At 43.8% G+C, this 13,917-nt stretch overlaps 1 protein-coding gene across 5 annotated transcripts in view; it reads right to left on the reverse strand.

Annotated features, from left to right (window-relative positions):
• ARHGAP26 (Rho GTPase activating protein 26) overlaps window positions 1-13,917 on the reverse strand; it is a 483,828-nt gene that overhangs the window by 71,985 nt on the left and 397,926 nt on the right. For all 5 annotated transcript variants that reach the window (XR_003427757.1, XM_027081740.1, XM_027081743.1 and 2 more), the window contains exon 20: window positions 1,071-1,224. Coding sequence is in view for 4 of the 5 variants with exons in the window: in XM_027081740.1 (XP_026937541.1) it covers window positions 1,071-1,224 (154 nt within the window). In the remaining variant the exon portion in view is untranslated. The remainder of the gene's footprint in view (window positions 1-1,070; window positions 1,225-13,917) is intronic.

The following is a 13,917-nucleotide window of genomic DNA, read 5'->3' on the forward strand; positions in this document are numbered from 1 at the left end:
TCTAAGTGCCTCATATCCATTTTAGAGTCATTTTTCCTTCCAAACCTTAATATCCCTCAGTCCCTTCTAAGGCAAAAATTGTTAGACCCATTTTGCAGATCTGTAACTATGTTGGCAAGATAGAATGGCGGAGCGCGATCATGCAACCACAGCAGGGAGAGGGGCAGGAAAAGGTTCTGACATCCTGGGGCCTCACCAAGAGAAACAACTGTCCTGAAGGCAATTTGTGGCTGAACCTCAAACTATTTTCACCAGAGAAAGCAAAGTCAACTCTGTTCTTCCTGAGTCTTATACAACTGTGGCTGGAGAGTCCAGCTGTTTTGTCATGGCCTCACATTCTTTATGCAAAGGCTCTAGTGGACAAGATTTATGGGGTGGTCCGAAGAAGCAGGCTAAGTAATGTGGGATGTAACCACAAAAGAGAACTTTCTGGCCCAAGCAGAGTAGATCTAGTTTCCGTGGAGGGTTGGACAACCAGCCTCAAAACTGCCTGTCTCAGCTGTGGGTGCTCGACACCCAAGAATGAAGCAACAGAGGTTCTTCTCCTTTAGAGAATGTGCTCTGTGATCACGGTCATGCTAAGGTTTGAGGAGTTGAAGACTCACAGAGCACCTGGGAGCTATTTTCTCTGGAAGTGGACACAGAGATAGCACTGAACATACTCAACATAATCAGGGAGAAGGGAAACTGCGACAACACAAATGAGTGAAGCAGACTTAGCTACAAATCTACTGAGCTACTACAGTGCCCGGATGTTTGTAAAACTAAAAGAAATTGCTTTTCATGCCCAGCAGCCAGCACAGGCAATGAGCCGTCACCAAAGCCATCTCAGCAGGTAAATCAAACATCACCAAGGCCAAGAAGCGGTATGTTAAGAATAATGATTCCCCTTTGAGATGATGACGCTTAAAAACTCCAAAACAAACTTAGCCAAGCTTCCAAGTTGAGGGAGAAGGTTTAAATCAGGTTCATGGGACAATACTCAAAGTCAGATGGGGCCAGACAGCACATTCTGGGCAGAATGGCTGAGCAAGGGCTCCCTGTGGCCAGCAGCCCGACGTCATACTTACAGTGAGTTGGGCCGGGTGGGTTTGAGCACATCCAGGTCTGGGTCACTGGAGTTCATGTTGGGCTGTAAGCTGCTGCTAGAATTAAGGATGCTGTTTGCGTTTGATGAGACGACAGATTCCAAACTGGAGTCGATGAGGCTGTTTCTCTGTTCCTCTGGGGGAAGAAAAAGCCACAAACTCCATATTAATATTATTCCGTAGAGAGAGTCTGCTCCTACCTATACCAAAGTTTACAAATAAAGAGATTAGATGGAGCTCTCTGGTGCCAATGAAGCTACGAAAAGGACAGAGGAAAGGATAAGAATTACAAGTGGGAAAGGAAGAGCCCAAGAGTAACAGGTGACTTGAAACTTTAGAGCAAAACTCCGTCCTCCGCTTGACAGGACACATCTCCCCTTTCATATGACCAGCCTTTTCCTAAGAGTGGCCCCACCACCGCACCACGAATTGTGTCTTCTTTGGACTGGCAGATGGTCAGAACAGAGAGAGCCTTCAAAGCCCCCTTACAATCAATCATATCCTCTTGGTTTGGTGACATTCACCCTTTATTCTAAAACTCCTGCCCCCAGCATGGTCTTACTTGCCTAAGCCATGTCCTACCTTTGACCCTATAGTACCATGCCATAAAATATCTACTCTTTGGACATCCACTTCCTTATGGCTCTGCAGTCTAAACCCCTGACCACTCCCCAGATAGACTCTTCTGGGTTGCTTCTAGCTCCAAGTATTTGACGTTGAGCTTCCAGTTAATTCTTTGATCAATAGATCTGTAAGGACTACAGAGTAGTCTGCATATACAAAACTGAGTCCATGTTCCAAGCAGTCACATTAGTGCTTGGAGAATATTACCAAGTCAGAAGGGAGAAAACCCGAGTTCCCACCACTGACTGGCTGTATGGAGTCAGGGAATATTCCTTGACTCTCTGTTTCTTGGTTAATGCAGCTATAAAATAGGGAGCATGAGAAATGCCTTACAGAGCTCGGGGAGCTGTCATGAGGATCAAGTGGGATCACAGGCAAGAATGCGTTTTGTAAACTTCAGAACCTTGCTCAAAGAAAAGAACTTTCTGTTTCTTCACATCTTTAAAAACTTGGAACCATGCACTGAAGAAAACATTTTGGGGATTATTTAGCCAAATGGCATGGGCACCACTGCTGCAGCAAAACATTAGAGACATACAATGTCATTCTTGTTCCACATTCCTTACAGATACACCATATTGGAATCAACCGATGTTTTGGGCAATCAGTTTACGTATCAAGAAATGTCACATCTGGGTTAATCCTCACTGGACCTTTCTGAAATGAGCCAGAGGTATACCATATCCCTAAGAAGACGACTAGGCTCGCTGATATGGTAGTTTAGAGGTCAAGAAGTGAACTCAGCTCTCTTTAGGCAATAAAAGGGATGAGGCCATGATAAAAAATACTCTTCCCTTGCACTACTCATGTATGTAAAAATATACTTATGAAATGATGTTAGAGTAATCTTCACATTAGGTACACACATACAGAAACACACAAACATACATCTATACACCAATACCACCTAGTATCTTGGCAAATTCTCAATGCCATGTTTGCAGCCCTACGGAACACTTAAAAACCCCGTGAGGCTTATGGGAGATTCCTGAACTCTAATTAGGTTTTGAGAAAAGTAGATTATTGATTCCTGAGGTTTAGAACTATTCATATTTCAAAAGCTTGAGTTCCAAAGAGAAACAACAAAGAAAGAGAAATCAAAAGAGTTACATTGAGCCACGATGTAGAAGGACTAACAGGGCCTGCAAATGGGTACTTGCTACCAGGAAAAAAAACAACTCTAAAATTACATAATTAGAGGATCATTGAGGGAATGGACATGCCATTTATCAGTATGAATCAGTATAAGTAAAATTTTCCTTTGCACAAAATACTCATATCAAGACTCCTGAAAAAGTGTGAGGAGCCCAAGACTACCTTCATTCCAAGGGGAGTAAAGATGACACATCTTTGGGGCTCAGTGGAGATGTATTCTGCTTCATATGGGAGGAGAGATGAAGAGTTTTATTAACTCTGGTTTGAGGCCAAGTTCGCAGGACATAATAATCTGAATTCATAGGAAATAGAAGAGTATAACTAAAGCTCTTATTTCTCTGTGATTTCATTTACTTGTCCATGAGAGGCTTATAATTCTATGAATTAAAAATAATGTCATACGAAAAGAATATCAGCTTTTCTAAAATATTATCAGGACTTTTTTTTTTTCCTGCCTTACGATGCATTAGAAAAACAGAGTATCTGAAATGAAACCTTCTTCGATTTTCATTTTTTCAATAAATATTTATTGAGCTCCTCCTGGGTACCAAACCCTGACCCCAGACAGCAGACTCTGACACTAATTCGCTGGTATTTTAATCAGATGTATACTAGGGTATTGATTAACTTGCACTTATTCACTTGTTCATATGTCTACCTTTCTCAGTAGACTATAAGCAACCTAAGGTTGGGCATGTGACAGACAACACTTTGAAATCACAATTTAAAAAAAAATTATATAAAGATGCTTTGCTTTATAAAATATTTTATCAGAATCCTAATGTTCATAAAAAGATCTGATTCTAAAAAATGGACTTAGGTAAAAGTTTTAAGAAGATATCTCCCGTTACAGTATTATAGACTGGGTCTCTCCACGAGCTAATGAGGAAGGCTGTAGCATGTGGAACATGATATTTGTTTTTTCTTGTTTACTTTAAAAAAATTTTATGTTGGGGGGGCTTCCCTGGTGGCGCAGTGGTTGAGAGTCCGCCTGCCGATGCAGGGGACAGGGGTTCGTGCCCCGGTCCAGGAAGATCCCACATGCGGCGGAGCGGCTGGGCCCGTGAGCCATGGCCGCTGAGCCTGCGTGTCCGGAGCCTGTGCTCCGCAACCGGAGAGGCCACAACAGTGAGAGGCCCGCGTACCGGGAAAAAAAAAAAAATTTATATTGGGGTATAGTTGATTTACAATGTTGTGTTAGTTTCAGGTGTACAGCAAAGTGAGTCAGTTATACATATATCTATTCTTTTTCAGATTCTTTTCCCATGTAGGTTATTACAGAATATTAAGTAGAGTTCCCTGTGCTATACAGTGGGCCCCTGTCGATTATCTATTCTATGTATAGTAGAGTGTGTTAATCCCAAACTCCCGTAAACCCACAACAGAACGAGGATATGGGTGGATAATGAGGACTCGACTGTCCCTGGACTGGCAAAGTCAACAGAATAAAACAGATGGCTACACCCAAACTGAGCCTGAGGATTTCTAGTATTCATTTACTGGAGGACACAGAATTCTTTTTGCAAAAAATAAATTCTTTTTGAGATTATATTTTGACTTATAGTTAGATATCTAGGACCTGTCACATATGGTGTAACCTACAACAAAACAATAACAAAAACAAAAGATCAGGGAAAGGAGTTTTTTGTCCAAAGAGAAAATGCCAAAAAATTAATCATAATATTCCATAGTTTTGCAGACAAGATGGCCAAAGACGCAGACTCTTTGCTGATATCCCTCCATGGGCCATATGATAAGGAAATCTGAAACCTGGCACTCTCTGACTACAAGATCACTACAGTTTTCTTTGACAGGAGACCTCACGTAATGAGACTGAGAGCTTCTAAGCGGACAGATGTCTAAGCTGAAATGCTGACGATCCTTCCTGAGGGTGAGTAGGAAGGTGATTATTCCAGAGAAGGAGTGGGGAGTGAAATCAATAGCAAATCAAATGTTTAGTGGTTAAGGCAAACTATACTACGACAAATTCTACAGCATTTGCAATCCGTTAAGAAATAAAGAGAAAATGATTCAGCAATGTCACTCGAAACAGGAGGACTTTTGTCAGGTGGGCAAATGAATACTTGCTCCTGACAGAAAAACAGAATGAGAACAGGCAGCCTAAAAGATTTTTTTTTTTTTTTAATTAACCAAATCATTCAAATACAGAGCTGGACTTCTCTGAGTCACTGATGATTCAAACCAGCTCTGGCATCCGCATCAGAAGGTGTAAGAAGGACCGATGGCAATTATATTGCTGAAGAAAAAAAAATTACAGGCTAGTGGGCTGAAAAAGGAAAACAACAACCAGCTATGAGTCAAACCGACAAGATCAAATGGCCAAAACAGAAAGAATGCCCCCAATGCAAGAGTCTTCTGGAACTGGCTGAAGGCAGTGAGAATGCTTGCTTTCCTCAGGCATGTTTGTCCACAAGAATCTCTCTTCATATTAGTCACAGAAAACAAGAGCTCAGAAACAAAGAAATGATAAAATAAAAGCCCAAACAATTGTAAACATGCATGGGTAACATGTTGGATGCTTTCATGAACGTGTGTTCTCCAAGGAGTAACAAACTGGATGTGGACTTGGTCCTTAAAAACACACACTACCGAAGGGCAGGGCCACGTCTGCCCTCACAGACTACATCAAGCATCCATGACGATGACCGGTGAGTCAGTGTCAGCTCATACAGTCCTGGTGCCCAGGCCGTGCACAGTAGAGATTAGAGCTCCACAACAGTCATGACATACATAATAAGCATAAATAAGGCAACACAAACGATCAGAACGTATTCTGTTAGCACACAGGAGGCAGTTTTGTGTGATTGAATTTTTCAGGTGCTTCGGGCAGGGACCACTAATGTCCTTGAAACCAAAGTACTAGTTACAGTGGGCAGAGTCTGTGTTTTTTTTGTACAAATCAGGAGCGGAAAAACATGAGTATGCAACCAAATCACTGCAACTAAAAAAAGCAACCGCAGAATAATTTTGGTGATATTGTACTTGTTCTGGGGGTTGCCATGGAAATCTGGGAGCTAAGCTCCTTCACTTTCCATATTTACCAAGTGATTCCCGCTCGCTCTGATGACAAGCGTGCCACATACAAGACGCAGGGTCTCTTGATCACAGAACTCAGAGGCGAGGCCAGGAACGCACATGCCAAATCCGCCTGGCTCGGCAGGCCTGAACACGTCTGGCCCACTGAATACTCAGAGCTGGAGGGTAAATAGGAAACACAGACCTTCGACGCCACTTTGAGGGAGGTTTCTCACCATGCACAGAAGTCTGTCATCATAGAGGCTGATATCTCAGCTTTCCATGAGGTCTCAGACGAGTCGTCAGAAAGAAGATCTTTAACAGCAGCTCCTGACGCCTCACAGAGCCCAAAGGAGGGAACTCACTCTCCACATGATCAAACAGGAAGAAAAGGGAATCGCAAGACAGATGGAGGTTCTGCAGAGACCCAGGGCGTTACACCAAAAATATTAAATGCAAAACGTTTTGCAAAAGCAAAACGCCCAGAGGCTTTCCCGGGCTATGGTGGAGCGAGAGGTGTACTTTCTCTTGCTTGTTAAAGTTTTGCAATGAAGCCTGTAATGTATCATCTTGACAAGACAATGATAATAGCATAGCAGCTTAATGAATTTTGCAATAAAAAATGAGTGCACAGCAATTTCTGAGTTTACCATCTCTGGGAAACACCCAAGTACACAGGAAGCTTGGAATCAGACTTTCTAAAGCAATTTTTCTCCTCTGTAGCTTTTGCTGCTGATAAGAGTGGTGTGCCAAGCCCCACTAAAATCTGAGCTGGTCTGCTTTCATGCTGACCCAGCCTCAGTCCCTACGATAAAAATAATCTGAAGAAGTAGTTTGGGCAGCATATTTGAGCACATGAAAATAGGCTGGGCAATGTTTTAAAAAATAATCTTAAAATGTAGTTGGGGCAATGATGGACTAAACAGGGAGGTGATGAGTGAAAAATGTGGTCAATGTTGTTTGGACCCTAGATGCAGGACATGATATCACAACTTCTGGCAGGTTGTCTTCAGCAAAACCACCACTGATTTTGGTCCCCTGTGGACTGACTGACATTCTCTCCCCATGGTGCCCATAATAACCCTCTGCATTGCAAAGGGAAAGAATGCCAATGAAAATGGAGTGCATGAGAGAATGGGGAAGTCATTGTGGCTGGCCCAGGACGGAAGTGATTCACTGGGATGAGACATGGAGGTACAGTGGGGAGCCTCTCCTGAAACAGCATTTCAAAAACCACGGCGTAGGAACGCGCCTCTAATTAATGGCTGGACAGGGAACTGAATGGTCACAGTTAAGCAGACACTCTGCTACTCACAACATAGCCCTCTTTCTTCCCTGAGAACTTACTTTTCAGGAGGGACAGTCTCCCTTTAGTCTATGGTTCCCCGGTATCTGAGGAAGCCTACATACAGACTGCTTACACCACTGCTCATGAGAAAGAAGAAAATGATAGATTTACTTATTTTTATGCCATGACTCATTGCAAAATGGGTTTGAGATAGTAAATGAAGTGTATGATTAGAGAGTTTTGTTTTTATCGCGTAAAAATCAGGCAATACATAATAAATATGCATTCCTCTCCAACTGAAAAGTACAGAATAGCATACAAATAACCTAGATGTATTTTGGTGTGTAAAAGTCCAGTTGTTTTTCCATACGTAGAAACAGACACCTATTTTTTTCTTTTAACAAGGTGGGATTACATAATGCCTAATGCTACAATATCTGTTTTACATAGTGATAATGCCAGAGGTGAGAGGCTGGAATATGCTCTTTTTTATTTAATGATCTACCTTGAACTTTTTTCCTGCCATGAGCTTTCCACAGCATCATTTTTTAAGGGCCACATCAACTATGCGGTTCTCACTCACACATGGTAACCATACATAATTAAGATAAGAACCACATTACACCTTACAGTCTGTGTGACAACAGGAATCCCTGTGGATAAACATGTCGTCTGCCAAAACAAACAGGTGTGTCCAGAGCGCCCAGGACCTGCAGAGGCAACCTGAGAAAAGACACATGCTGCAGCTTTGATGGCTCCGAGAGAGGTATTACATAAAGCTCTGAACAGTATGGATTCCCAGTTATTTTTCAGCAAGGAAGACACACATGTTAAGTACATGAGCTGAATTCTCAACCTCTCCCTGGGCCTGTCTGGGAGAGGGTCCAGGATGAATTAACTGAACTAAAAGAATTAATCAGAGCGATAATCCCAGCTGCCAGTTAACAAGATCCATGTAAAATAAAGCCTAAGAATCCATTCCCACCCCACCAAGGCTGCACAACTCGTCCCAGGCTGCTGAAGTGCTGGCACTCCAGCATCAAATGGACTCCCTCTGGGGCCAGGGAGACTTCGCATTACCCTCACATAGGGGCCTCTCCTTTGGACTCTGCAGGCTCCAGAGGGGGAATATTTTCTTAGTCAAACATAAAGTAAGACTATAGCCTGATGATAATCATCGTAATCTGAGCTAACATTTATTAGGTGCTGAGTATGTTCTAGGCCCACTGTCAAGTACTTTACATGCACTGGCTCACTTAATCACGGTAATTCCCCTCCAAGGAAGCTATTATTAGTGATTGATTTTACAGATGAACAAATGGAGGTTCAGAAATGAAAAGTAATGGACTCAGGCTTCCCTGGTGGCGCAGTGGTTGAGAGTCCGCCTGCCGATGCAGGGGACACGGGTTCGTGCCCCGGTCTGGGAAGATCCCACATGCCGCGGAGTGGCTGGGCCCGTGAGCCATGGCCGCTGAGCCTGCACGTCCGGAGCCTGTGCTCCACAGCGGGAGAGGCCACAACAGTGAGAGGCCCGCGTACCCAAAAAAAAAAAAAAAAAAAAAAAGATTAAAAAAAGTAATGGACTCTAGGTCTCAGAGATGGTGGGTGATAGAGATGGCATTGAAAAAAAGCATTGAAACTACAGAGCCCCAGCTTCCAACCACCACCAGCCTGCCCCAAACCCCAACAGAGAGTCTAAGAGACACTCCGCTAATGACAGAAGACAAGCAACCTTGACAATCCCTCCCTCCCCCAAGCTAGTGCTTCTCTAACTTTAGCTGGCATCAGCATCACCAGGGTGCTTTTAAAATTACAGAGGCCTGAGCTCCAGGCATGACCTGATTCAGAATGTACTGGGGAGGAGACCAGGCATCTGTATCTTTCAACAAGCTCCTTACATGATTCTAATGCACACCCAAGTCTAAGAACCACACTTCCAAGAAACATATTTTAACACCTTGGGACAGGTATACTTTGGAGATATTTTGGGTTTGGTTCCAGACCACTGCAATAAAGCAACTATTGCAATAAGGCAAGTCACATGAGTTTTTGGGTTTCCCAGCGCATATAAAAGTTATGTTCACCCTACACTGTTGTCTATTAAGTATGTAATAGCACTACGTCTAAAACAACAATATACACACTTTAATTACAAAAAACTTTATTGCCAAAAAAAGCTAACCATCATCTGACATCGCAGTGTTGCCACAAACCTTCAATTTGTGGAAAGCGCAGTATCTGCGAAGTGCAATAAAAAGGGGTATGCCTGTGTTAAGTACTAAAAATTCGGGACAAAATAAGTGATACGTGTCACCCTGCAACCTTTTGGAAGAAATCTTAAAAAGTACAAGACCTGGGTGCTTGGTTCCCTCTAATCCTCTGGCTCTACCTTCTGCAGTTGCCTGGAAAAAGTATAGCTTTCACCTAGACATACCAGTCCAATCTCTGCTGCATGATGTATCTGCGTGTTAACCTGGAGATTAAACAGTAATCTCCTTTGCTACCATTCATCTGGCAGCACAGTTGAAAAACCTCCTTCCATCTGTTCTAAAGTGATCACAAACGAGAGTGACTGCCTTGGCCCAGCATATTAAGTGACTGCTGAATGCACACTGCTTGCTGCAGAGCTGGGGTGACATGGGGGGGGGGGTCATCGTGTGGCTGCTGCTTGCCACCACACGTATTGAGGAACCCATTCAATATGGTTCAACTGCCTCCGTGGCAACGCTGGACTCTGGGACAGATGGTTTTTATTGCTTCCTTAACTCAGTCTAGCATGGTTTTCACTTTGGCAGCTCAAGAAGTGGCAACATGGCATGGGGAAGGGGCATGACTTGGGTACAAATCCCTTCTCTGCCGTTCGCCAGCTGTGTGGCTGCTTAACCCTTCGAGCCCTGGTTTACTTGTTTGTAAAATGTGGATGATGAGGACCTACCTCATGGGGTGATTACCAATTATAAGGATGAGATGAGATAACACTGGGAAAAGGAAAAAGCCATCTGGAGAAGACTCCACTACCACTCTCAGATTAAAGTGGACGAGTCTTACAGAGGTGCCTGGGCACACAACTGGTCTACCCACACGGAATGAAAAACTCCTTCTGGAAAATAAAGCACACATCAGTGAGCATCAACTAACATGCCAGATACTTCCATGACAATCTGAGGCCAGAGCGTTGGCACAGATTCACTTCTAAGAGATAAGAATGGGCTCCAACTTCTGCACAGGGCAGGGGCACTGCAGCGAGGTGAAGGGGAAACGTGTGCTGGTGGGAAGCACCCAAGGGAACTACTCTGGGAGTTCTGGGCTCATCAAGCATGTCAACTAGGGGCTGAAGAGAGGGCTGACCCATGGATCACAGAACAAATATTAAACTGCAAGTATGCCAATGAGGAGGAAAAACATAACTGAACTCAAAAGGGAGTAGGCACACAGACATAATAGGAAATGAGGTTCTGAGAGTATCATACGAAGTCTGAAGGTAGAAGAGAGGTACATGGAGATATCGTGTAGGTGTACGTGTTTGTGTGTGTTCTCACAGGTGCGATCCCTGTAACACGATATCTACTCTATGGCAAGAATCTGAAGAAAGGTAAGGTCATGTGAAACCTGGAGAGGTGTCACAACGAACCCAGAGTGCACGACATGAAATCGACAGATGAACGGCGAGTGTCCACAGTGATATAAATAGCTAATGGACAACATCTGAACCCAGTTCCAGTTGAGCAGACAAAGGAATCTTGAGTTTGTGTGTTTAGGTTAAGAAGAAGGATCTGAGCCAGTCAGAAATTTAGAGCAAGCTCTGTGGACTCCAAACTGTGGTATGTATTCCACAGGTGGACACACGACAATTTTAAGGTCAAATGTGGATGAACATTTTTTAGCTGAACAGTTTCATATTTATTTTAATGTATATTAGAGAGTAATACAGTGAGACAATAAAATTCATGTTGTAGAAATTTTACTGAGTAGGATGAGGCCGTGTAAAGAAGTGAGCTGCTTTCAAATCGATTTATATAAATATATTAAACAAACAACAGTGCAAAAGTTATGTTTTTGTAGCCCAAAGAGTGAATGAAGGCCTATGTAAATGATTCAAGTTTGGGAAGTACTGAGCTAGGTATGGAAAGAGGCCTTAATCTGAAAAACATCACTGTATGGAAATACAGCATTTTTTTCCCCCCACAAATTACCTGCAGTCTTCCCCAGCATTTTAACTCCAAGGAGTAAACTCAGTGAAGTGCTTTGATAGTCTTCTATCTTTGTCCATAGACCACAGGGGAGGGTTTGTGTGTGAAAACAGTACACTGTGACCTGCTCATCTAACGGTGGCGAGTGGCTGCACCGCAACCTAGGAGGGGCGAGAGCTGGCAGAACCTTCCAGCTCCTCCTCCTATGGTGCCTTTCCAGGCCAGCCTGGACATTACTCTAATTTCCCAGGAAAATAAGGGTTTCTAAAATCAACTCTAAAAAGTATATGTATACACGCACCCCTACGTGCCTTCCAATGAAAATGTTTCTGCAGAGAAAGGGAGGAAAGTTGAGCACCCCACAAATATCTGCGCATATGGAGATTCCAGCCCCATTTCCAGGGAGCGTCTCCTCGTGTTCAGAGGGAAGATGTAGTGCTTCACTGTCTTCCCGTCTCCCATCCTCCTGTCCCCTGTGTGCAGACAGGGACGGCTTGATCTGCAGCTTAGGCACGTCTGCTTTCACACATCCTTAACTTTCACCTGCTGCCTCGTGTGATAAAATTAATCTTGGGCAAGGATCTAATTGATTTTCTCCTAATCGCCATCTTCTTTCTTACATGCTCCCAGAATATGCTTTAAGACCTGATCCAGAGCTGCCTCTGTTTCCATCTAACCATAAACTCGGCACTATTTCAAGTCTTAGAGGAATTTACCAATATCGTCTGATCTGTCCTGATCTGCACTGTACATTGCTTAGTACAAAACCTTAAGTGACTGTGGCTGTCGTGGAAACATGAGAAGCATCTCACCCCACAGCTCGATGCTGTGTTTGTGGCAGATGTGGGTGAGGCCAGGCCTGTTCCAAGTGTTCTTTGTTACAGACCACAGCAAGAACGACCCCAGCCAGATACTTAAGGGGAACACAGGCTATTGTTCGATGGGAAGCCAATCCCAGTATGGGTCAAAGCCCTAAAACTGTGCATATCTGCTGACCTAGAAATTCTTCCAGGAATTGATCATAAGGAAATCATCATGAATATGAACAGATTTAGCTATGAGGATGATTACAGTGGCTTTACTCATAAAAGCAACATATCTGAAACAACCTCAGCGGTTGCACCAACGTGCAGCCATATTATGGGATATGACGACCTCTTTAAAAGCAGTGATCCTCCGAGGGTGGGGAAGATTTGTGTTCAGGAGTAATGATAAGGGAGGCCATTACTTCTGAATGACAAAGGGATAAAAAACATTTTCTGTAACAAAGATAGAGACACAAATCCAGATATGGAGTCTCTTTTCTCTTCAAAGCAAAGTGGGTCATTTTTCTGATTTGCGCCTTTACTGTAACTCATAGAGAATATTATAAATATTATATATATACAATAAATACCATATTTATATAAATATATAAAAATAAACATATAAATACATAAAAAATATAATAAGTATATAATAATAATGGCACCGCCACACCTCCCAGCATTTACTGAGAACCATCTGAAGTGCTTTATTCCTCACAACAAGCCTATAAGGAAACTGTTATCCCTGTTTTCTGGAAGAGGAGACTGAGGCCATGCAATGGCAGATAACTGGCCCACGTCACACAGCCAGAGAGCAGCCAAGCAGGACTCTCACCCAGGCGCCCGGTGCCCATGAGTGCTTTCAGCCACCGCGTTCTCCTGGCTCCCTGAACGCACACATCTGAGAGCAGTTATCCTGCCGACTTACCATTACCTATTCACTTGTCTACTTCCTTTACTCAAATGTGAGCTCCTTACAGACGAGGTCACGTTTCTATACTCCCTGGTGTCTGCGTGTGATTAAACAGGAACTAATAATAGTAGCAGCAGCTCTCCATCGATGGCCCTTGCCACGTCTAGGCCTCTGCCAGCTGCCTAGCTGCATAAGGTCATTGAATCCGCACCATTTCCCTGTGAGGTAGGCCCTATTATCCCTACTTTACAGACAAGTAAACTGAGGTTGAGAGAAGGTAGGAGGCTTGCCTGAATGCTGTCACCGGCACAGGGACCCAGGGCTGCCTGCCTTCGGGCACAGCTGGGACCCTCGACTCCCACCCTCCACCCCTGGACTTCCTCATTACAAAGGCTGAAACCAGACTGGAGATTTGAGGGCCCAGTAACCCAACTGCTGCAAAGAACTCAGAAATGCACAGGTGAAAACAAGATTCGATACAGCTGTGGTGAGAACACTCTGCTACTTGGAACAAGGAGGGCAATGCTCTCCTATTAACCCGTGAATTAATTCCACACATTTACTAAGCAGCCACTGTGTGTCAGGCCCAGGAGAGGTGGAGGGGAAGGACGAGCAAGCCAAACAAGGCCCCTGTGCAGAGAGAGCCCCACTGCAGTGGGGCGTGTGACTCGCACAAATAAGCACCGAGTTACAACCCGAGAAAAGGAAGGGAAACTGGTTCTAGGGGAGCCGCTAACAACAGACGGGCCGAATAAGCGACGCCTGAGCTTAGATCTGATCGTGCAGCTGGAGGAAAAGGGGCTCAGCTGTCTGCCCA

Source organism: Aethalodelphis obliquidens, unplaced genomic scaffold, assembly GCF_003676395.1.
Source record: "Aethalodelphis obliquidens isolate GAN/ISIS:26980383/991018 unplaced genomic scaffold, ASM367639v1 scaffold45, whole genome shotgun sequence".
Lineage (NCBI taxonomy): Eukaryota > Metazoa > Chordata > Mammalia > Artiodactyla > Delphinidae > Aethalodelphis > Aethalodelphis obliquidens.